The sequence below is a fragment of the Pholis gunnellus genome, assembly GCF_910591455.1.
Source record: "Pholis gunnellus genome assembly, chromosome: 5".
Classification (NCBI taxonomy): domain Eukaryota; kingdom Metazoa; phylum Chordata; class Actinopteri; order Perciformes; family Pholidae; genus Pholis; species Pholis gunnellus.
Window position 1 is genome coordinate 3,643,746 of NC_136531.1, and position 22,705 is coordinate 3,666,450.

At 39.6% G+C, this 22,705-nt stretch overlaps 2 protein-coding genes across 2 annotated transcripts; both read right to left on the reverse strand.

Moving 5' to 3' along the window:
* Nucleotides 1–788: 788 nt before the first annotated feature.
* On the reverse strand, nt 789–4,965 carry LOC306695668 (lysozyme c-1-like). Its single transcript, XM_079158972.1, has 5 exons — nt 4,760–4,965; nt 3,001–3,207; nt 2,760–2,823; nt 2,029–2,073; nt 789–1,005 (listed from the first exon to the last, which is right to left on the reverse strand). Exons 1-5 carry the CDS (start codon nt 4,908–4,910, stop codon nt 939–941), a joined length of 534 nt encoding a protein of 177 aa, XP_079015098.1. The 5' UTR covers nt 4,911–4,965; the 3' UTR covers nt 789–938.
* Nucleotides 4,966–6,442: 1,477 nt separating this feature from the next.
* LOC306696336 (uncharacterized protein) lies at nt 6,443–10,475 on the reverse strand. Its single transcript, XM_079159921.1, has 5 exons — nt 10,356–10,475; nt 9,392–9,553; nt 7,739–9,055; nt 7,586–7,649; nt 6,443–6,853 (listed from the first exon to the last, which is right to left on the reverse strand). Exons 2-5 carry the CDS (start codon nt 9,540–9,542, stop codon nt 6,763–6,765), a joined length of 1,623 nt encoding a protein of 540 aa, XP_079016047.1. The 5' UTR covers nt 9,543–9,553; nt 10,356–10,475; the 3' UTR covers nt 6,443–6,762.
* Between the last annotated feature and the right edge of the window lie 12,230 nt (nt 10,476–22,705).

Genomic DNA, 22,705 nt, shown 5'->3' on the forward strand with positions numbered 1-22,705 from the left:
CCCCTTAAATGCCAGTCTGTTTACATAATGTGACTAACAATGAATTTGTTTCCATATATTTTCAGGGGAGATTATCAGAGGCTGGGATGTGTCAATGAGTAGCAACAACAGTGATATTGTTGTTATGTTTTTGCTCCGACTTATTTTATAAGCTGAAGTTGAACTTCCAAAATTTGGAAATAAAACTCACAACCGTACCAAATTGTTATGACATATGCATTATCACTGACAAAACCATCAAAAAATGTAAAAATGAAACAGACAAAAATGTCCCCAATGAGGCACAAGGGTTAGAATTGTACAGTATATATGCTGCATGCGTTAGAAGTAAAATACTGTATATATGTTATGATGATACTAATAGAAATCTGACTTACATTTTGGCATATTTTTACATCAAACTTCCATCATGTTACTCAGGAAAGACGCCGCTCTTCTTTGAGATCAGGTTCGAGAAGAAAAACTCTTTTTTTTGTGAAAATTGCTGCAGGTGTTTTTCTTCCTTTTTGTGGCCGTATCTTCATCATTTTGTATGACAAAATGATGAGATTGAGATATTGGGGGGACGATGTTGCAGTTGATGTTTTTTTAACTCTGAGGGAAAGATTTAAAAAATGTATAGATAACACTGGAAATGAAATATTCAGGCCCCCCCCCCCCCACACACACACACACACCCCGATCACCTTTGCACAGTTCCTTACATCCGTGACTTTAAATATAGGACTTTAGTGAGTAATCATTTCTACAGTGCAATTCAAAGCCTTTCAATAATCTTTAATGGCATGCACATTTTGGAGGACATTCCCTCATAATACACATTGTGTCACTTTTTTCTACAACAAAGGTCAGATACTATTGGATGTTACAGGTGCTTCACTTTATTATTGTCATAAATTACCACTCATTTGAGAGAAGGTGAATCCCTCCAGTGATATTTATGGCACACATTCACGGAGGTAGTCAGAGCTTTTATTTCTGCTCTCCCGGTTGATGCGCCTGTACCTGCAAATACACAAAGGAGATGTTCATATTTGTTAATATTGATGTCACAATTAAACGGTAATTCATTCAGAATTTCTTGTATTAAAAGACAGATTACCAAAAAGGAACCAGCAAAAGGAAACTAGAAGTTAAAAATGACCATCTGGCCGGACTGGGAACATAATTTAGGCTGCGACTCTAACGTCAGCCCAGCCCAATCTCAAGCCAAAGCATTCACAACTGACCATTTAAACTGCCTCTGTATCACTTCTGTTTACTGTTGATAACAGCAGCATAATATGAGTTTTAACTGCTCCCTATCACATCCACCTTTTCGCGTTCTCTCTTTCACCTGCGCTGTCAGAGGTTATATTCAAATCACTTCAATACAACGTGGCTTCATTGGTAGGAACGTTTCAGAAGAAACAATGTTGCCAAATCATCAATACATTATACATGATATTCATTCCCAGGGCGACAAATAGTCCTACCGATGTTTTGTCTCACCCTTTAGCGTCTGTATGAGACGCACCGGGCTTTCAGGTAACCACCATCTGCACTAATATTGGGCGCTGAGAGAAAATGCTTCGGGTACATCCCAAGTCTCTTAATTGCATCCCTGTGTCCTTCACTTGCGTCTTTTCCTTGCGTCTTCGGAAACCATGCGAGGAGAGAGGAAACGAGGAAATATGTTTTTAGGAGAAATGAGACGTCCTTTTCTTTGTATCGTCACGTGAAGCGACATCTGTTTCTGATGACTGCGGATCTGATCACAGCCGTCAGTCGGCTTTAACAGCTGGAGAGACTTTTGTGAAGTTTGTGTCTGTTGACATGATCACTGCACGTAATAATAACTAATAATACTAATACGCAGCTGTTGAGATAGCAGCTTTGGAAGACTCAGGTCAGGCGCAATGAGTGCACGGGTAGTGAGATCAGGTAGACCGGCAGTTTGTCAAAGCATTTGATTCATTGATTGCTGTTTGGATGTAAAGAGAATTACAACAAATATAACAAAGAATGTTGCTGAAAAACATGACCCACCTTTGCTGTAACTTTTCACTGTGGGGCCCCCCGAAAGCATTTTTTCTGTGGAAATATTTACATGAGAAATTCAGTTTAGTCATTCACAACTCAAGTAAAAGTACTAAAAGCACACTGTGAAAATATTCCACGAGAAGAAAAAATCCTGCATTCAAAACCTTATTTTAGTAAATAATTAATTATCCAGTAAAATGTTCCCTGTCAGTGTTTTACTATTATTTATGATGTTTCTGGATTAACATCATGCTGCATTAATGTGTATGTTGTATTTTCCTGCTGTAGATGTTTTTAACTCCTTTATATCCTGTTGTCTAGTTTATTCTTCATCAGTGCATCATATTCTATGAGATCATCATGTTTATAGCGTCTCTGTCCTGTGAGAACCTCGTATCTCTAGAAAGAACAAACAACCTGTTTTCAGCTTTGTTATGAAGCATCTTCCAGCTGATCCAAGAGGCTTTAAAGAGTTTATTAATCTGAAGTAGGAGGATTTTATCAACACATAAAGGAACATTTCATCCTTCAGTTCATCACAAACATTCAACATCAACACATCTGGAGATACGAGGTTTAAACTGAACAGGAAGGAGATGAAGAACTGTAACATGTAAAGTAACTAAAGCTGACAGACAAATGTAAAACTAAAATACAATATTTACCTTTGAGATGGAGTAGAAGTATTAAGTTGCATGGATATTCAAGTATTACAAGAACCTTAAAAATGAACTTACATGAACGCAGCGTGGACCTCCAACAGGCACTTTAAGTCATCTCTTATGTCGTCATCAATGAAGTCTGGAAAGAAAACAAGTTTACTGTTTTAAGATGCAAGATGAAAATGTTGTAACTTGAGTATAAAAAATGTTTCGCTTCTCCCGAGGACACGATTGGTTGATAGATTACTAAACACCTTCGCAGTTGTGACAATGACGTTCACACATAAATATGGAAACAAACACAAGCTGAACTCACTGTTGCAGTCCATCGAGCAGATTTCGGGGGACGGAGTCGTGCCGTCGCTGCAGGCCAGGAGATTACTGAGCTGGAAAAGACCATAGAACGTCGGGACCTCCTCGCTGTGGGGCCAGACTGTGGCGCCATCTTTCGCGTTGTGGTCTTCCGTCTCGTGAGTCACCGCACTGGTGTTAAAACCCGACTTCTGCTCCGCATAATAGACAACTGAAGGCAAGGGAAGAGAAGAGAGAACACACATTCACAAACTCCTGGGCAATCTTCAATTTGCTGTGAATATTCTTGATCCCCAGAGGTTGATCCCCAATGACTTTCTGACCCCCTCATTTTTCTTCTGGCGCCACCATCAGCCCAAAAACGTCAACATGCATACAATCTATATATCTATATATCTATATCTATACCTCTTGACAACATTTAATCTAAACAAAACCTAACCTATTAAAGGGTCATTTTGTTGATATTCTGTATTATCAATGCAAGCAAATATCATCTACAGACAATTATTGTGTGTGTGTGTGTGTGTGTGTGTGTTTGTTTCCAAAGCCTGATATATCTTATTCCTCTGCTCCAAAGAGCCGTTGAGAGACAATTGTAATGCTCCCAATCTCGGATCTCTCTCCTTTAAGTTTGTTTTGTATTTTTCTGACCTGGATTTTTGTCCAAATCATTTATGCAAAATGTTATTTGTAGTTTCTATTTGTAGTTTCGGCAACCTCTTTGGCCCTTCTGTTGCGGCTCCCTGAGTCCTCCGTCCACACGGCGTTTAAGCATTGTTTCCGAGATGATCTCCGTCCAGACTTAACGCCTGAAAATAAATATCACGTGACTATTCACGTACACTGGGCATGCAGTGGGTGCCGGTCCTACTGGTTTTCAAACCTGGTTTCCCTTCCGTGCGTGTGTTGTGTTCGCGTAACAGCAGCAGCTGTTTTCTGCCTCTGTTGCCAGATTCGTCACACATTCACAAACATATTGCTGGAGATCTAAAAGCCACATCTCATATATACTGCGGGGATTACGATTGTATAAGTGAGCACTACATCACAGCCACGTATGAAGAAATACATTGAAGAAAATATATTTATGGAAAGATCGCATCGACCTGGATTCGAACCCTGTCGAGCAAAATAGTAATATATTAAAAGAACGGCCGCGCTACGCGATCCGTGATCCGCGATCCGCGATCCGCCACTTACATCTTAAAGATGAATTTAATTCTGCGTGGACGTATTAATTTGCTTTCACTGCCAACGATGCTGGCTTACCTGTATGCTTGATATGTGGCGAGAAATTTGACATCAAATAGCTTTTGCGGCTCCAGACAAATTGTATTTGGTGGAAAATAGGGCAAAATGGCTCTTTGGATAGTAAAGGTTGCCGACCCCTGCTTTAGACTAAAGGTGGAAAGTACCGTACACTCGTACATATATGTATATACAGTAGGCCTATACACTTCCACCTGCATATATAGATGTATATTTTTATACTTATGTGCATCCACACAAGTGTATGTGGATAAAAAGAACAATTTAAAGAAATAAAGGGTCATGTTGGTTTACATAAAATCAGTATGGCGATACATATTCAGTCCAGGAGCCCCAGGAGCTCCCAAACCTTTCAAGTCTGAAAACAAATGTTAAATATATCGTGAATCACATTAAACAATCACATTTTATCCATTTCTTACTTGCAGTTAACAAAGCCATTAATAGAAGGCCTCTGTGTTTCTAATGTAAAAGTTACAAGCAGCACTTACTCTTTGCCATGGAGTTGAAATCTAGTCTCTGCAGCGTGTCGCTGTAAGTCTGGTTGTCAAACGCCTTCTTTAGATCGCATCTGGACAAACGTCGCTCTTCAGCCAGACTGCTGCCCAGCACCGCCAAGAGAAACGCCACAAGTACCCTCATATTGACTCGCTGAAAACATACGATACATGAAGTACATACACAGTATATATATGTATATAATACTGTCCGCAGATTCAGAGGTGGCGAATCACAGAGAACATGAATCTTTTGTTCTCCACACAGGCCGCTCCCATGACTCCTGGGAACAATTGGCTCAGGAAGAGCACAATGTTGCTCCAAATCTCACAGTTAGCTGGGTTTCTGAGCTCTAAAGAGGTCGAGGGGAGGAGGGGGGGGGAATGATCCGTCTACCTGAAAACATCTTTTCTCATTTACAGGTCACGCCTTCGTGCTGTTGAAAAGACTTGGGCCCTGAGACTATAAACCAGATACGGTGACACCATTTAACTTCTCACGTAATCACAACATGTTTATTAATTCACAGGATTGGATGTCGGCAATGTGATAGCAGTGAATACGAAGAAAAGCATAACAGCAATGTGAAAGGTGAGCTAGTTTCAGCAAAAAATGATTTTTTTCCATTAAGGCTCTTTTATTGAACTCTCTTTTCCCCAAATATCTTTGTTGCAGTTTTGCACAGATTTATAAGCACAAAAGAAAATGTACACGAGTTCAGGGCCTGTTAGTTTTCCCCCCATGAGAACCAAACTAGTAATGTCCACGAGCCACCAAACTGCCCCCTGAAGTAGAAAAACTAAACAAATACACAGAAAACAAACCCAAAAGTGACAAGTTCTGAAAGGGTCTCCCTATTTTATTAATGGTTTTCAAGGAGCCTTTAAGGGAGAATCTAATTTCCTCAAGTTTGATAAACTGTCGAACCTCTTTAATTCATCTATCGTGAGAGGGGGGTGAAACATGTTTCCACTTTACATTTAAATTTACATTTGTTTGAGCAAGAAGGCCCGAATTCAAACAATGAATTAGGCCATGAATAGCTGTGGATCCAGAACTTTTTTTATTTACTTTTTTACTTTTAATACTTAAGCTGTTATAGTTCTCCGGGCTGATCAGAAAACAATAGGTTGTGTGTAAAGGAGCAGAAAAAGGGAAAGTGACCCACATCGTCTCACAGCCTCCTGCTGTCACTGTGTGCCCAGATACTCAGTTCAGAAGCTGTTGTCAAAGTTTGGAATCAGCTGTTACTGATGTTTTTCTTCTTTCCTTCAATAATGGCTATTTTAGATGTATATATATATATATATATGACGATGATAATAAAGTTTAAGTTTAGTTTCAAGTCTTCTTCAACAGCATGGTGTTCATTTAGTAAATGATGGTCGATTTAGGGTCAAATAGATAGATCATTATCTAATCCTGTATTGTATAATGATAATAAAACCTTGAATCCTTAAACTGGGAAACAGGGTTTAATATCGCAGCAGTGGAAAGGTGGCCCAGGCGTTACATTTCTGAAATGGACAGTAGTTAAAGAGATCCATGAGGCCTGTTAGAGCGTTCTGATTGTTAATTATTACTTTATGTTGTCAGAATTAATAGTCTGACCAGAAAAGATCTAACTTTGATCAGTCAGTGTTCTCATATAGACGTGATGTTCCTAAACACAAATATGCAGAAAAACATCTTTATTGTAAGATATAGCAAAAGATACAATCACCATATTTTTTGTATTTCACCAAATATTTTTTAAGGTAGATTAAAGTGAGACAACAATATCATCAAAACTGTTTATGTAGAGATACAGTTAAACATTCATCACTGGTGATGTTTTTAGCCCAATTCACCCACAAACTAAAACTACTTTATTAAAGCATTATCACAGATTAATTAGTGGGAAAATGTAAAATGCTTCACAATGTCTGGGAGATAAACAACGATGTAGAAATCATTGTTGGTGTGACCTCCCGCATGTAGAAAATGTGTCCGCTGCTCATCTACATTTTCTGAAGAACCTGCGGGAGCTGAAGAACCTGCGGGAGTTGGATCCTTTGTACCGATCAAGGGATTTCCTCAATACGGTCCTGTTAAGATGGGAAAAAGTTAAATAATTAGTGAAAACAGCAGTTATTAGTTAGTCAGTAAGCAGCATGTGTCCTGCAGTAAATCCTCCCTTCGTGAAGGTTATAATGTTCCGTTTTTGTTTAAAATAACTTCCTTAACCCTTTCATGCAGAGAAGGTTCTGCTCAACAACACAGGTTTCAGCCACAGATCTATAATACAAATAAAAGAAACCATCCTTTCCACAAAAATGCATAAACCCCAAAAACCAACACACAGAAGAAAACAGTTCATTTTAAATGTAAATGTCCAACCTTTCTCGGAATTTCTGACAATGTTTGCCAGCTGTAGAGCAAATCACTTTTTTTTGTTGAAAATCAAATGTGGCATTTCTAAGAAGGCTGTATGAACTTGTAAATGTATGTATTTATATGCTGTAGATAAACCACTGTAAAATATTCTTTCTGAGGTCCAGGTTACTCAGCAATACAGTTCACCCACAACTCAAAACAGCAGCATGGCTGTTGCTACTAACTCTGAATTATTCACATTAAATGTACATTATGGGCCAGGCTGCTCCTCCCAAAACACTCTATAACTCATTTTCATTCTTATTTGGAACCAAATCTTTTTTTGCTTTCTTAATATATGTCCCCTTACATTGCATTACAAAGTAAAACATGTTAGAATCATGTTTTGGGTGGAGTATCCCATGAGGATGAAGCATCACTTTAACTTTGCTGTGCAAACTTACAGCCAGGCACGAGATCTCACAAAGCAGTCAATGTCATCCATTATGTCGTCGTCGGTGAAGGATTCTGGGGAAAGAAGGAACAGTTATTTAAATATAAAACATCTTGTTTTTTAATAATTATAATTTCTGTATGTCTCTGGTTCAAAGACTCACCTTTGCAGGCTGTGTTGCAGATGTTAAAAGACCAGCCGTTGCTCGACTTACAGTGATACATGTCAGACAGCTGGAAGAGCCCGTAAAAGCCGAATCCCCTCTTCTTTTTGGGCGTCCACCGACGGACGCTGCGCTTCTTACGTTTCTCACCTTCCTTGACCTCTTCATCCTCGTCTTCCTCTTTACTATCCCCCTCATCATCAGCGGTGAGAACATCATTATCCTGCTTCTCTTCGTCCTCGTCTTCCTCTTTACTATCCCCCTCATCATCAGCGGTGAGAACATCATTATCCTGCTTCTCTTCGTCCAAATCACTGTCTTTGTCCTCATCACTCTCTTCGCCCGAAACACTCTCTTCGCCCGAAACACTCTCTGTGCCCGAATCACTCTCTTCGCCCGAAACACTCTCTGTGCCCGAAACACTCTCTGCGCCCGAAACACTCTCTTCGCCCGAACCACTCTCTTCGCCCGAAACACTCTCTTCGCCCGAACCACTCTCTTCGCCCGAACCACTCTCTTCGCCCGAACCACTCTCTTCGCCCGAAACACTCTCTTCGCCCGAACCACTCTCTTCGCCCGAAACACTCTCTTCGCCCGAACCACTCTCTTCGCCCGAAACACTCTCTGTGCCCGAATCACTCTCTTCGCCCGAAACACTCTCTTCGCCCGAACCACTCTCTTCGCCCGAAACACTCTCTGCGCCCGAAACACTCTCTTCGCCCGAAACACTCTCTTCGCCCGAAACACTCTCTCCGTCTGATTCACTCTCTTTGTCGTCATCGCTCATCCCGCCGCCCTCTTCTTCTTCTTCTTCCATCATATTCAACTCTTTCTCCAGCTCTGCTGTGTCAAGCTCCTCACTGGACGAGTCAGACTCACGCTTTCGTCTGATTACTCTAGTTATTGTTTCGTTGGTTGTTTCGTTGGTTGTTGTTTCAGTGGTTGTTGGCTTGGTGGTTGTTGGCTTGGTGGTCGTTGTTTCAGTGGTTGTTGGCTTGGTGGTTGTTGGCTTGGTGGTCGTTGGCTTGATGGTTGTTGGCTTGGTGGTCGTTGGCTTGGTGGTCGTTGGCTTGGTGGTTGTTGGCTTGGTGGTCGTTGTTTCGCTGGTTGTTGGCTTGGTGGTCGTTGGCTTGGTGGTCGTTGGCTTGGTGGTCCTTGGCTTGGTGATCCTTGGCTTGGTGGTTGTTGGCTTGGTGGTCAGTGATGTTGGGAGGATTGTGACTGCAGTTGTTGGTCTGGGTTTTGTAGGTTTGCGTTTGAAATTCCCCCTGACCAGGCTGGTGTCCAGATGGGACCTTCTTTCCAAGTCATAGATAACTGCAATGAAAAAGTCATGCAAGCACATGGCAGGAAGCAAAAGAGGAAAAAGGCGAGAATATGTTAATTAGTGAAAATCTATTCTTTTAAAATCTTTTTACCCTTACTTTTTGCATGTTATTGCTGTCAGTCACTTCCTCTATTTTTGCATGTGGACACCTCTATTTTTGCAGGTTTCTTTCTTCCTGGTTGCAGGAACAAGAGTCTTTCTCTTACCGGTCTTCCTGCTCTGTATTTTTTCAGAGTGATTCATGCTGATGACTCGAGACATGAGCTCATGACTTGAGCTGACATTTCTACCCCTCAGACTACTAACCCAACATTTATTAACCTCACCCCTTGCCAGGATTTTGTCCTTCACCCGTCTGGGCAGGTTGAGGGCTTCCCCGAGCAATTTTTTCAGCTCGCATCTGGAGACTTTCCGGCCCTCGGACAGGCTGGGCACCAGAACCGCCACGGCCAAAAGCACCAGCAGCCCAAACTTCATGTCAACACCTTCTGTGGGGAAAATGAAAATATTAGATTGACTCATTTTCACTAATCTTCAGTGTTTGGCTCTGTTTACAGTCAAATGGTGCCTGTAGTGGTTAGAACAGTACAAGATGTCAGGAGCAGATGCAAAAAAAAGAGCCAATGAACTGTTGGTTATGATTCAGATTATTGCAGAATGCTGAAAAACTAAAAACATGTTTACAGGGTCAACATCAATACTGATTGATGATATTTATCCTCATTTCAGGGAAATTTGTGAAACAAGGCAAATTAACCGAAAAAAACAAAGCAAAACTTTTTTTGTATTTTTTACAGACATGTATGTTATTGTGCTCAAAAGTAAATGTTTAGAAGCACACAAAAACTTCATAATTACAACAAATTCTGTGTTTTTGTTGTTAGTCGCTTAAATGGTAAAATGTCTCATTTTATTCCTTTACTCTACAAAATAAGAAACAATTTGCACCTTTAATTCAGGAAGAGTAATGTTACATTAGAGACACCATCTGCCTTTTAATTATATCCTAAATGAATTCACTAACAGTCATAAAGTACAAGATGTACACAACAGAGACAAATAACTGTCTCGAAGTAAATATATTTAATTTTTAAATTTGTTTGAATTGACTAATGTGAGTTATTTCATTTTCTGTATTTTTCCAGCTTCAAATATAGTGAGTTAAACAAACTTGGCAACAGAACAAGTGAAGTTATGATTTAAAATATAAATGGCACTTGTCACACAATATAACAAAAACAGCACAGGCAATACAGCTAAAAAATAACAAAAAGAAGAGATGTTTCTTACCTCGTTCTTCTATCTGCAGAATAAACTTTCGTTGTTGATGGAATTTTGCTGCTCTGTGTCTCAGAGGAAAAAGGTCTGATTTTATATCCTCTGACTTCAACCTCTAGACCAACCGGCTTTACAAGTTTTCATCACATTGTGACAAGCTTTGCGTGCAGGAACAAGGAAATTGTCAGTCATGACCAAACCACATACAAAGGCTGCTGTGATGACTGTGATCCTTTCGATTACATTTTGTAAATACCCAATGACATCAGATCATCATTGTGGGTTTCATGTAACCTGAAGGTGACATTTAAGCTTTTGTAGCATTCCACATCGAATTACAGCATTACCATAAAGCATCACAATGACACAGGTTTAAACTGAGCACAGAGTTGCATGTGTGTAGTCTCGTAGTGTCATATCTATCTATATTTATGTGGACATATATGTGAGTGTGTGTCTTCAAATACGATTTATTTCAAAGTGCTGAAATCAGAGAATTATCACGAACTCTGCAGCTCTATAGGCTTTTTAGCATTTTAGCCTTTAGCTCATAATTTTGGTTTTACACAGGCGGCAAGCTCCGGTTCTAAAAAGTGAAGCCAATGCGGAAGTGTCTTACACCTGCATTCTCTCTAATGACCATCAGGGGGCGACTCCTCTGGTTGTATAGAAGTCTATGAGAAAATGACTCTACTTCTCTCTAGATTTATTACCTCAGTAAACATTGTAAACATGAGTTTATGGTCTCAATCTCTAGTTTCAAGTATTCTTCAATACAGCATGATGTTCATTTAGTAAATTATGGTCCATTTAGAGTCAAATAGACCATAAAGAGGAGTATGATTTAGGGCGGGGCTAATGTGATTGACAGGCTGCTACCAGAGCCGTATACGTAACTCCTCTACGTGACTCTTCCTCAGTCCAAAAATGGTCACTTCCGTTCACTGATTACTAAAGATGGGGACGGCCTCAATCCAAGATGGCCACGGCCAAATCGCCAAACTTGAGGCTTTAAAACATCAGTCAATGGGTGACGTCACAATGACTACTTCCACTTCTTACATACAATCGATGGTTTCAGTCTCACTGCTCTCATCAACTACAGCAGCAGGCAGCTGTTTTCAGCAAACAAGCTCTGAAATAAATACAGTGGCTGCTAAATACATTGGCCTCCATGTGAAAACACATCCAAACTGCAAGGTTTTTTACCTTTGCTGCTGCACTTACAAAGTACACGTTGCATGCAGAATGCATACAGGGACAAAGTACTTTGCCATAACATTGCTCTTAGGGATGCACCGAAATCGAGTCGGGCCCGATACTGTGCTCATGTACTCGTACTCTCAAAACTACATAAAACATCACCCAATACCACTACGGCAAAGTAATATTAACATCTCGTCGGTTGGGCCTAATAAGCCGGCCAGCCGCGACATAACCTGAAGCACAAACAGGCTGAATCCATCAGAAAAGGAAATCCCCTTTTCACTCGTTTACGATGTTGCGTGCATTGCCGTGGACACATGCAGCCCCTTGTGTCTGCCTGGAATAATCCGTCAGGGTTTCCGTCGTATTGCGAGGCCGGTGTAACGTCAACGAGTGTCCGGTCGAGAGAGAGAACCGCTCTTGGTGTGGTTTTCTACTTGCAGGCTTCCAAAAAACGTCGGCCCATACCTAATTGCTCCTTGACCTTTGACCCTCTTGCTTCATATGGCCGGTGGCTCAATGAGCTTTCATAAGTCTGTGCTCTCTCGGCGTTGCAGTTGATTTCACGTATCTTCCGCTGCAGTAGAGGATCGAGGGTCAGAATAGCCAGAAGAGAATGCTATCTTGCATTCTGTTAAAATGCAGCAACACATCCTGGTATCTTTGGCATACTGCATTTGGCGTACTTTTTCTGGAAAACTGAATAGTATGGTTGTGTGCATATTGAAACGCATCAATAAAAAAACGATGGCAGACGTTGTGTTTCGGTAGTTTGTGTTTTCTGTGTTTGCAGTTTTATTGCTAAAATGTGCAGACTCACCGGATCCGATTGGAGCTCATGTTGGCCATGAGTCTGACAGCACAAAGGACAGCACAAAGGACAGCACAAAGGACAAGGACAACTAGTTTGGCTATTTAATTGAACACACAAGTTCATGTTTCCAGGAAGACTGAAAAAACCTGTTTAGATTCCTTTCCCTTCAAAGTAAGCATGAGAACATTCTCCAGCAGGGCTGAGCTGACATACCTCCAGAGCACTGGCGGCTGGCTAATAGAGGGGGCGTGGCCCCACCTTCAGCACCTCTCCTTGAGCCCAAAAAGATAAATAAATGAAAATTGTCAATGTTTGTGTTTTTGAAATATGGAATGTACCCAGTAATATTTGTAAAATATGATATCTGCGCCAAATATATGCTTTTCCTGCACGTCCTCTCCGCACGTCTCAGCAGCGCTGGGGCTGTCGAGAAACAGCCCAAAAGTGGCGGATCTATGAAGCAGTTTAGCCAATTGCTTATTAAAGATATAACTGACGACATACAATTTAGCCAATCAGCGTCCTCAAATAGATTCAGCTTTCTACACTGTAGTATTGCTTCTTTTACTCAAGTAAAAGATCTGAATACTTCTCCCGCCACCGTCCAGCAGCAACTCACAGTATAATACAGTGAAACATGAAGTCCATGCTAAATAAATATAAAGCTTGTTTATGTCTCTGTCAGTCACACCATCTATTTAATGCTACAACGTTCTCACAAATCTACTGTAGTTTATTGTTTCAATATTCAATATATTCAATATTGTTTTCATTGTTCACTCTTGATTTTGTTTGTGTTTTTATGAGTGATAATCTGTTGCGTTCATAGTTCACCAGTCATTGAACACAGAAACAGGCTTTAAAATGTGGATTGCTATGCAGCAAGTATCAGGTTTGTTTGCTTTGGATGAACACCTTTCACCCGCCTACTGCCCATCCTTGCTTTGTGTTGTGTTGTTTGTTTAATTGATGTGTTTTGATCGAGTTCTTCATACATACAGTGTAAGGACGCAAGATTGATGACATTATAAATGTAAAATGTAAACAAAGGGGAAAACGCTTTTTTAATATGAATATTTGAAAAAAATATGTGTGTGGTCAAACTGTGACTCCGGGTTTGGGAGCTGATTAAGAGGAAGGCAGCAATTAACATATTTCTGTAAATTATAAAGGATGAAATACGATAAGATGGAACTTTATTCATCCTGAGATGAATTGTTGTGCAGCAGTTGAATGTCAAAAATGTCCAGACAGTGCAAATCAAAATATATATATAATATGCCCAAAACTGGAAAAGTGCAGTCAGTAGAGTGAGGCTGTGTGCGTTCACATGAAGTGGGCGGGTTTTTAAAGCATGTGACCAAAACACAAACATGGACAAGTCTGCTGTCAGCAGAGCGGCACATTTGACAGTTTAAGAGCAAACAATAACAAACACATAATTGAGGCTGAAAGTAACAGTAAAGTAACAGACTTCTGATGTGACGATCTGCACACAAGCAGTGCCGACTGTAATCCGTTAAATGAATGTGTTGCTTACATGAATCCTTATAATAATAATAATAGAAGATGCTTTATTCATCCCCTCGGTGAAATTATGACATGTGTGACAATTTCAGCCTTATTCTTTCAGCTACAACCCCGGCGGTGTGAAACAGACTTTGAGCAAAGTGAAAAATAGCACAAATATGAAAACATAATTCAAAGCTCAGAAGGTTTTCCTTCCAGAACTCACCCACAGCAAACATACACACACACAGTACCCGGATTAAAGTAACACAAGGCAATGCATCCAGTCTGTGGCACGATAAGACTCCGACATGTCGCACTGTAACACGCGGCTCAGAAGCTGACACACACACACACACACACACACACATATAAGTGGATATATGACACGAATATATACTAATTTGTGTTTTATTGGAATCGTAGCAGAAAATGTCTTCGGGCAAAAGACATGTTGTGAACTTCGGAAAGGATTACAAGCTTTTTTCCAATATATTTTGACTTTTGGACTTCACAACTTTGGAGTTATTGAAAATATTTAGATCACACAAGTCAGTCCCACAAGCCACCGCTGTAAACTAAATCCATAACGCGTATAACACATATATGTCATATATAGACGTAACCTAAAGTTAAGAATGAAGATTCAAACTGTTATTATTTTTTGATTTACTCCCAAGTCCTGCTTCACACCACCGGGGTTGCAGCTGAAAGAACACATAAGAATACGTCCAAGCAACACATCATTTTAACAGAATAAACACAAATGTAATTATAGTTCTCGATGGGCCGGAATATCATAAGTCTGTCAGTTTACTTGCTGGATTATGATTTTGACTTCTTCTATCGTTTTATGTTATTTTACGAATTAGCTCGATAACCCCAAATGCTCGTAGTACAGGGCCCAGATGCGTCTCCCTCTCCCCTCCCAAACAAAGAAGTGTCCCTCCCCGGCTCCCTTACAGTCAAGATGGTGGCGAAGATAACAAAAACAGGGATTTATTCATCTTGTATTGTGCTTAACTTTAGTGGATCGTAACACATCAGGTGTGGAATGAATCTGCAGATGCTCAAAAATGAGAAATTTTTCCATGGATGTCAGTTTTTGAGCAATGACGAAGGCCAAAATAATGTGACACGCAACTGACTATGTTATGCATGTTTCTAGCCTAGCTGATATCCAGAAATTCCCTTTGCTACTGAAGAAGTTGTTGATCTCCTGCAGCCCTTACCAGCTGGTTAAGAGGTGTGAGGAGTCGGCGGTCAAATACGTTTTTTCAAATACAGGTGTTTGTTTTGTATATTTATTATAGTCTAACAGTTATTCAGTAAACATGAACTGCAGAATCTAGCGAAGCTGGTGGGCGAGTTGTTCATTTGTGTCCTGTGAACGTCTCAGGGTGAGTGTCAGGCTGTCAGACTGGTCGGCTGTCACATTTTGCAGAATCATCTTTGTTAAGTGATGGTCCCAGTTACAGACGAAACCGGCTTCAGTGGGTAACATACCTACACACACAGATCATTTTCATGTTCTAATTCAAGACATTACGCATTATTTCTCTGCAAGAACGCGGTGTCATCTTGCGCAGAGATGGTGATCCACCCACACAGGCGTATCACTTATTTCATCGGGTTGTGTGTCAGGACTGTTCCCCTTCATTGACAGCTGACATTCCAGAGCTTAATGTGGCGTATTCAAGTTGTTTTCCCCCCATTAACAGGAACAAAAGCATCTGTAACGTGGGGGGCAAAAAGATAACAGGGGATGAACCCAAATTCAGATAGACACGGGGGAACAGAGGGATGATACACGGTGAATTTTAATAAATGTCCAAAACTAACAGAGCAGGGGAGTCCAAATAGACTAACTGAAAAATCCAAAATCACAAAACTGTGAAACAGGGTCAGGTGAATCAGGGAAAAAAAGCACAAGGGACACTGTTGGGGAAAAATCTAATCATTATAAATATCGGAGACAGATCTCCGAGCAGCCTCGATGTACATTCTGTATGTGAATCAACTCGGTCTCCTTCTTGCAAGAATAAATGTCCTGTTTAGTGATTGTTACATCGGCCTCGAGTGAATTTTTCTAACAGACACTTATGGTGTATGCACAAGCCAATATGCTGTGTATATATGATGTTAAAACAGCTCTCTGTAGAGCCTACTGTACTCCGCTCTACACAGCCCACGTGTGGTGCAGCTATAGTCAAGCAACAATGAGAAAGATTCAGGTGGCATTTAACGATGCTTTTAGAATCTTGCTCAAGCTCCCAAGATGGACAAGTGCAAGTCATACGTTTGTGACTCGGAATGTTCCCACCTTACATGCTGTGTTGAGGAAGTTTATCTACAAATTTAAATGCAGATTGACTGAAACAAAAAAATGTAACCATCAAGGTCTTACCTGAGCCAACACAAAGTGATTAAAGTTATTCTTTTTGAAACAATTGTCTGTATGTTTATTTAACCACGAGTGAATTTTTAACTGCAATGATTATACCTGCGTCTTGGTGTCCTTGTATATACTATTTAGTTTTGTTGTATTTGTTTTTGTTGTTGATGTTTTTGGGGAACAAAGCAGGGACCATACCAGGAAGGATAGCAGGGGACAAGGCAGGGGACATACCAGTAAGCATAGCAGGGGACATACCAGGAAGCATAGCAGAGGACATGCCAGTAAGTGAACCAGGAAACAAAGCAGGGGACATACCAGTGAGCATAGCAGAGAACATACCAGGAAACAAAGCAGAGGACATGCCAGTAAGTGAACCAGGAAACAAAGCAGGGGACAATGCAGTAAGCATAGCAGGGGACAAAGCAGGGAACATAGCAGGGAACATAGCAGGGAACATAGCAGGGAACATAGCAGGGAACATAGCAGACGAACCAACACAGAGACAGGAGACCACAGGGTTTAAATACACTGGGGAAGTGCAAGTGATTAGACACAGGAGGATTCTATCAGGGGCGGGGCAGACAATCACAAAGGCGGGAAAACACACAAAGGCAGGAAGTGAAGTGAACGCGGGACACAAGAGGCAGGGAAATTCAAAATAAAACAGGAAACAAACCAAATCAAAACCAAGATCGTGACAGTATCAACATATAATGCACCAAAAGTAAAAGTACTATTTTTGTATACAATTTATTATATTATTGGATTATTATTATTATTGATCTATTAATGTGTACTTTAAAATTGCAGCTCTCTAAGTAATAATATATATTTTATAAATATTACTTTATATACTGTGGGGTAGCTATTGAATTTCCCCTGAGATGAGTAAATTGTTATTGATATAATAATATCATTCTTTAGGAATCTGAATCTGTAGAGGAACTAAAGTCGGTAAATAAATGTATAACTACTAGATAATAACTAGATATTGTTTCTAGAGCAGAATAATAATCAAGAGTGAAGAATCAGACATCAGATGGCCGTCTTTTCTTCTGTCCTCTGTCCTCCTGTCTGCTTTGTCTCAGCCAGTAGAGAAGTTTAAGATAACAAACTAAGATAAACAGTAAACACAGAGCTTTCATTTTAGCTTGTTTGTAAAAAGAAAAGGACAGAACCGTTTGAGTTAGGTTTCACTTTTGTTTACATGTTCATGCTCTGAAGATGTATTGATAGTATCGATGTAATGAAGTATTGGCTTTAATAATTTAGCACTACTGCACGTTTATTACCGAGTTTCTGTGCCCATCCCTTCAGATAACGTAAGAACGCAAGAAGCTCTCGCTGAAGCCAGTGATCAGTTTGTCCCTTTTGGGCTGCTGTAGAAATGGCGGTGCATCATGGCGGACTCTGAGGAAGACGACCCGCTCCCAGCTGCAATATTAAAATACATTAATGCATCAATGATTGTAATCCAATAATATACATTATTCTGAATTGGGCCATTCTGCATAATAAGTACTTTTGGTTATTTAGGTATATTTTGATGCTTATACTTTTGTACTTTTACTTTGTATTTACTTTTTTAGATTTATATTCGTCCAAAATATAAATCAACTGATAAATAATGTTGTATTATTATGACGTTAGCTCCACCTTTACCAGCTGCAGCATTAAAGTGATGAACACATTAATGCATCAATATTTATAACCCAATAATATAATATTTATTATCCTAAAATGTGTCATTTTGCATAACAGGTTGGCCCTTAAAGTACATTAAGTATATTGATGCTATTACTTATGTACTTCTAATCAAATAAAGTTTTGAATGCAGAACCCTTGCTTGTAAAAGAGCCCTTCTACACTGTGGTACCACTACTTTTACTTAAGTATAAGATCTGAATACTTCTTCCTCCACTGAACATTGGAAACCTCACTGAATGACCTCCGTGTTTTATTGGTGTGAATAATATTTTTCCGTCTGCATCTGTTTCCATTGAAAGCACATTGTGCTAAACTACTGCGGGAAGAGAGGAGACTGAAACTGGTCCTGGTAGGCCGTCTGAGGGGGGCGCTGTTCCAGGACAGCAGGGCGGTGACGGAGGACAGTCAGCGCTCTCAGGGTGCGAATGTCAAAACTCTGCTGGTAGTTTTGACCCGGAGCGATTGGAGACTGAAGAGACTCGTTGAGGGACTGAGACCGTCCGCGCTGAACACTGTAGCTGCTGTGTGTTGAGAGACAGAGTACAACTACATGTAGACATTTGTTTTCTATACTTTATCTTGGCTATTACAACTATAAACAACAGATATTGGGGGGGAAAATAGCAGCCATTTTTCTACCAACATTTATCATCCCCAGAGGATGAACCCTTCACATTTTGGACTCCCCTTTTGAACTAGGAAGCTTTCAGGACTTAAGTGAAATTATAGAAGTAGTATCAGCTAAATGTACTTAAAGTATGAATAGTAAAAATACTCAGTACGCACAATGGCTTCTTTCAAAGTGTTATAGTATCATAGATTATGATAGTATTCTCTTGTTATCATTAACAAATTCACGTCAGAGCATTTCAATGTTGTAGTTTGTTAATGTGGAGCCAATTTGAGATACTTTGTATATAGATTAGTACTACAGTACTGCATTATCTTATATAAGAATTTCAAACTAAATGCTTTTATGTAAAAAAAAAAAAAAAGGTAACTAAAGCTATCAAATAAATGTAGTAGAGTACAAGTATAAAGTAGCAGACAATGGAAATATTCAATATTGATCTCTACTGTGGTGTCACAGGCCAAACCGTTCACTTAAAAAATAGGAAATCTCACAATATATAACAATCAAGTTTTACATTCAGCTCCTTCTGTATCATCTCTTAATAACAATCTCATAATAATAATCTCATATTCTCGTGTGAGTTCCAGACTTTTATTGGCCTTCAATAAATAAAATAAAAGACATTACTGCACTTCTTTGCACACACAGCCTTACCAATCTTTTAAGTGGACAGTATGGACTCTACCCAGCTGTCCTGGATATAATCCATGCACATCTCTCCCCAAGCGAGACGATCTGGAATAGAAAGTTCACTCAGAATACGCACACAAACGGGGATTTCATATCATTTGGGCGTTTAGATTGCTGATGCTGCTCACTCACTCACTCACTTCGGTATCAACGTGGTCGGTCCATCGAGCCGTCTGGAGTCCTGAGGCTCTCGGAACTCATGCAGCCTCAGAGCAACACCAGATCCCGCCATCGCAGACGAGGCCAGTCAACATCAAGACCAGGTCCAAAGAGGGTCGAGGGTGAGTCCGGAGACCACGGCGGCTCTAGTGGGAGTTTCCTGCGGAGGAACACGGATGCAGCTCTGTATTTAACCTTTAATATCTTCCTGATCGATAAATAAAAGTGTGGGGACATTTACATGTATTCAGATACTTTACTTAAGTAAAGGTACTAATACCACACTGTAAAAAGGTATATATATATATATATATATATATATAGGTATATATATATATATATATATATAGGTATATATAAGTGATTATAATCTGGAAAATGTACTTTAAGTATAAATATTTTCCATCACTGTCATACTATTATATATTGTATCATTAGATTATTATTCATGCATTAATATCAATGTTCTTTTGAATTTATGCTTATTTTCATTATGGATTGATCTGCTGATTATTTACTCCATTAATCGATTGATTGTTTGGTTTTCTAATGAGCTGTGTGGCCTCTAGAGGCCGCTAGTGACAAGATCACATAAACGAGTCACAGCACAGAAGAAGATATTAGACACACACACACACACACACACACACACACACACACACACACACACACACACACACACACACACACACACACACACACACACAGGGATGAATATTGTACTTTTTACTTCACTATATTATTCTGTTAACTTGAGTTACTTTACAAATTGAGATATTTCTACACAAAACATATGAAGAGCTTTTTAAAAATATGATGTTTTGTTTGCTTTTCCTTTAAATAATGTTAATTATGTTAATGTATTAGTAATGATGATGAGGTTTGGACAACATTGTGAAGGGTTTGTTCTCTGGGTAATTGTGACAGCGTTTCTCACTTTTTTCACTATTTTTACAAACCAAACAATCAATCGATTCATGGAGAAAACAATCAGCAGATTAATCCATCGTTAAAATAATCATTAGTCCAAAATGAGCTCCACTTACAACTACAACAGTAAAATCCTGCTTTTACATCAATACATGAGTGATAATAATCTAATGGTATAATATATAATAGTAACAGTCACAGGGGAAATTTTTCAAGTATTTTCACAGTATTAGTACTTAGGATCTGAATACTTCCTCCAACATCAGAGGAAACAAACAATTCAAGCCTCAGTGTATTTACAACTTGACAAAACCTGAATAACAATAGCTTTTGTCTTAAAAAAAGACATTAACAACTTCTGCTCTAAAATGCGTCCTATAGGTCCCACCGTCCTTCATCAACTGAAAGGAACTCCATGTCTTACCTGCAGATGAGAGAGAGACGTATACCCTCAAGCTGCTGACCTGGAGTCAGTTGGAGTCTTGTTTAGAGAAGGTAACCTGAGACACAATCTGCACGAGTGTCCTGTCCTCTTTTCTTTATATATTAGTGTCTCTTCTCTTCATATTATCTCTCTGCAGGAGATCGAGGACAGAGAAACCCAACACTGCAGTGTGACATCAGAGCAAACTGACACTAGTAACCACAGTAACACACACACACACACACACACACACACACACACACACACACACACACACACACACACACACACACACACAAAGAGTGCGACAGTGTGTTGTTGTAAATCTCATGATATTTCCTCTGGCGCCACCCTCAGGACAAATTGCACATGTTTAGCTTCCCCTCAGATAAAGCTGTAAGTGTAAAATAATTTCCGCTATGTGTTGTGTGTGGGCCAACACCTTTATGCTGTGATGTTTTTGACTTTTAGGGACTCACAATACAGTTATTTGTTCTTGTTGGACATATAGGACATTAAGTGTCAGGTGTGAACACACATAACACTCTGAGAATGAGAAGTCAGAACTTAAAGGGCAAAATCAAATTAGTCTCCTCACAGTGTAGAGATCTGGACACCAACTCTGCTTCAATCTCCACATCCAAACACCGAAATCAATATACATTTGACGTATTTTTATTTTATCGTCTATGAAATATCAAAAATGTTGTCAAATGCCCATCATATTAGGCTTTTAGTCTTAAAAGGAGATATCGTTAAAGTGCTTTATTTTGTCTGACCAACAATCAAAATATCAAATTAAAAGATATAAAAGAGAACACACTTAATAAATCTTTACTAAGTGTGACGACTTAACAATTGAATTACTTTGAAGTGATTAATCAACATTGGGATCGCTTATGGTTAATACATTTCATTGATGTTGTTGTATTCTTGTTTGATATTGTTGACTTGCATGTTTTAGATTTATTTTTTGTGTGTGGAGACTCTCATTTCATCGCCGACCCTCTCAGAGCAGACCTGTTAAGTGGGACTGAATTGTTATTTCGCACACTGTACTTGATTAATGCAAAGCAGCAGCAGCAGCAGTCGAGTCTATGCAGGCCTGCAGCCAGACTGGGACCAGGATCCTCAAACAAAGCATCCATTCAGGAGGGCTGGGGAGGAGGGGGTGCTATACATTTAGGTAAGCCTGAGTAAATTGATAACAGTACAAAAGTCTGGGGGGAAAACTAAAATTATCAACGTGCAAAAAATATCCATATGGTTGGTTTGAGATTTACTCCAGTGGATATATTTATAACTGATATCAGCTGTGGGTTAAAAGAGAAGTGAATTATAACTGAACTGAATCACATAAATCCAGCAGAGAGAGAGAGAGAGAGAGAGAGAGAGAGAGAGAGAGAGAGAGAGAGAGAGAGAGAGAGAGAGAGAGAGAGCGAGAGAGAGAGGGAGACAGAGAGAGAGAGAGAGACAGAGAGAGAGAGACAACAAAAGCCCGGGGACTGACAAAAGCCCTGGATGCCATGAGGAGAGGGATGCCGCATTCACGTACCCCCTGTAAAGTCCCACTTCCCAGTATATTGGAACATACTGTACAGACATGGTAAGAGACACACAAGAGTGTGAGTGCTGAAATGATTTGTGGGTTAATCCATTACATGATCGTCAGAAAATTGATCTACAACTTTGTTGTTATAATTGATTGAATGTGTGGATCTATTTTCAGGCAAAAAGTCAGAACAGATTATCAAATATGAGTTTTTTGTCTCTCTTTTATAGCATTTTAAACTGAATATTTGAAGAGAAATCATTTATTCTTTCATTATTTTTAAAGTTTTTTTTTATTTTTGGGGCCTTTTTGCGTTTATTTAATAAACAGACAAGATAG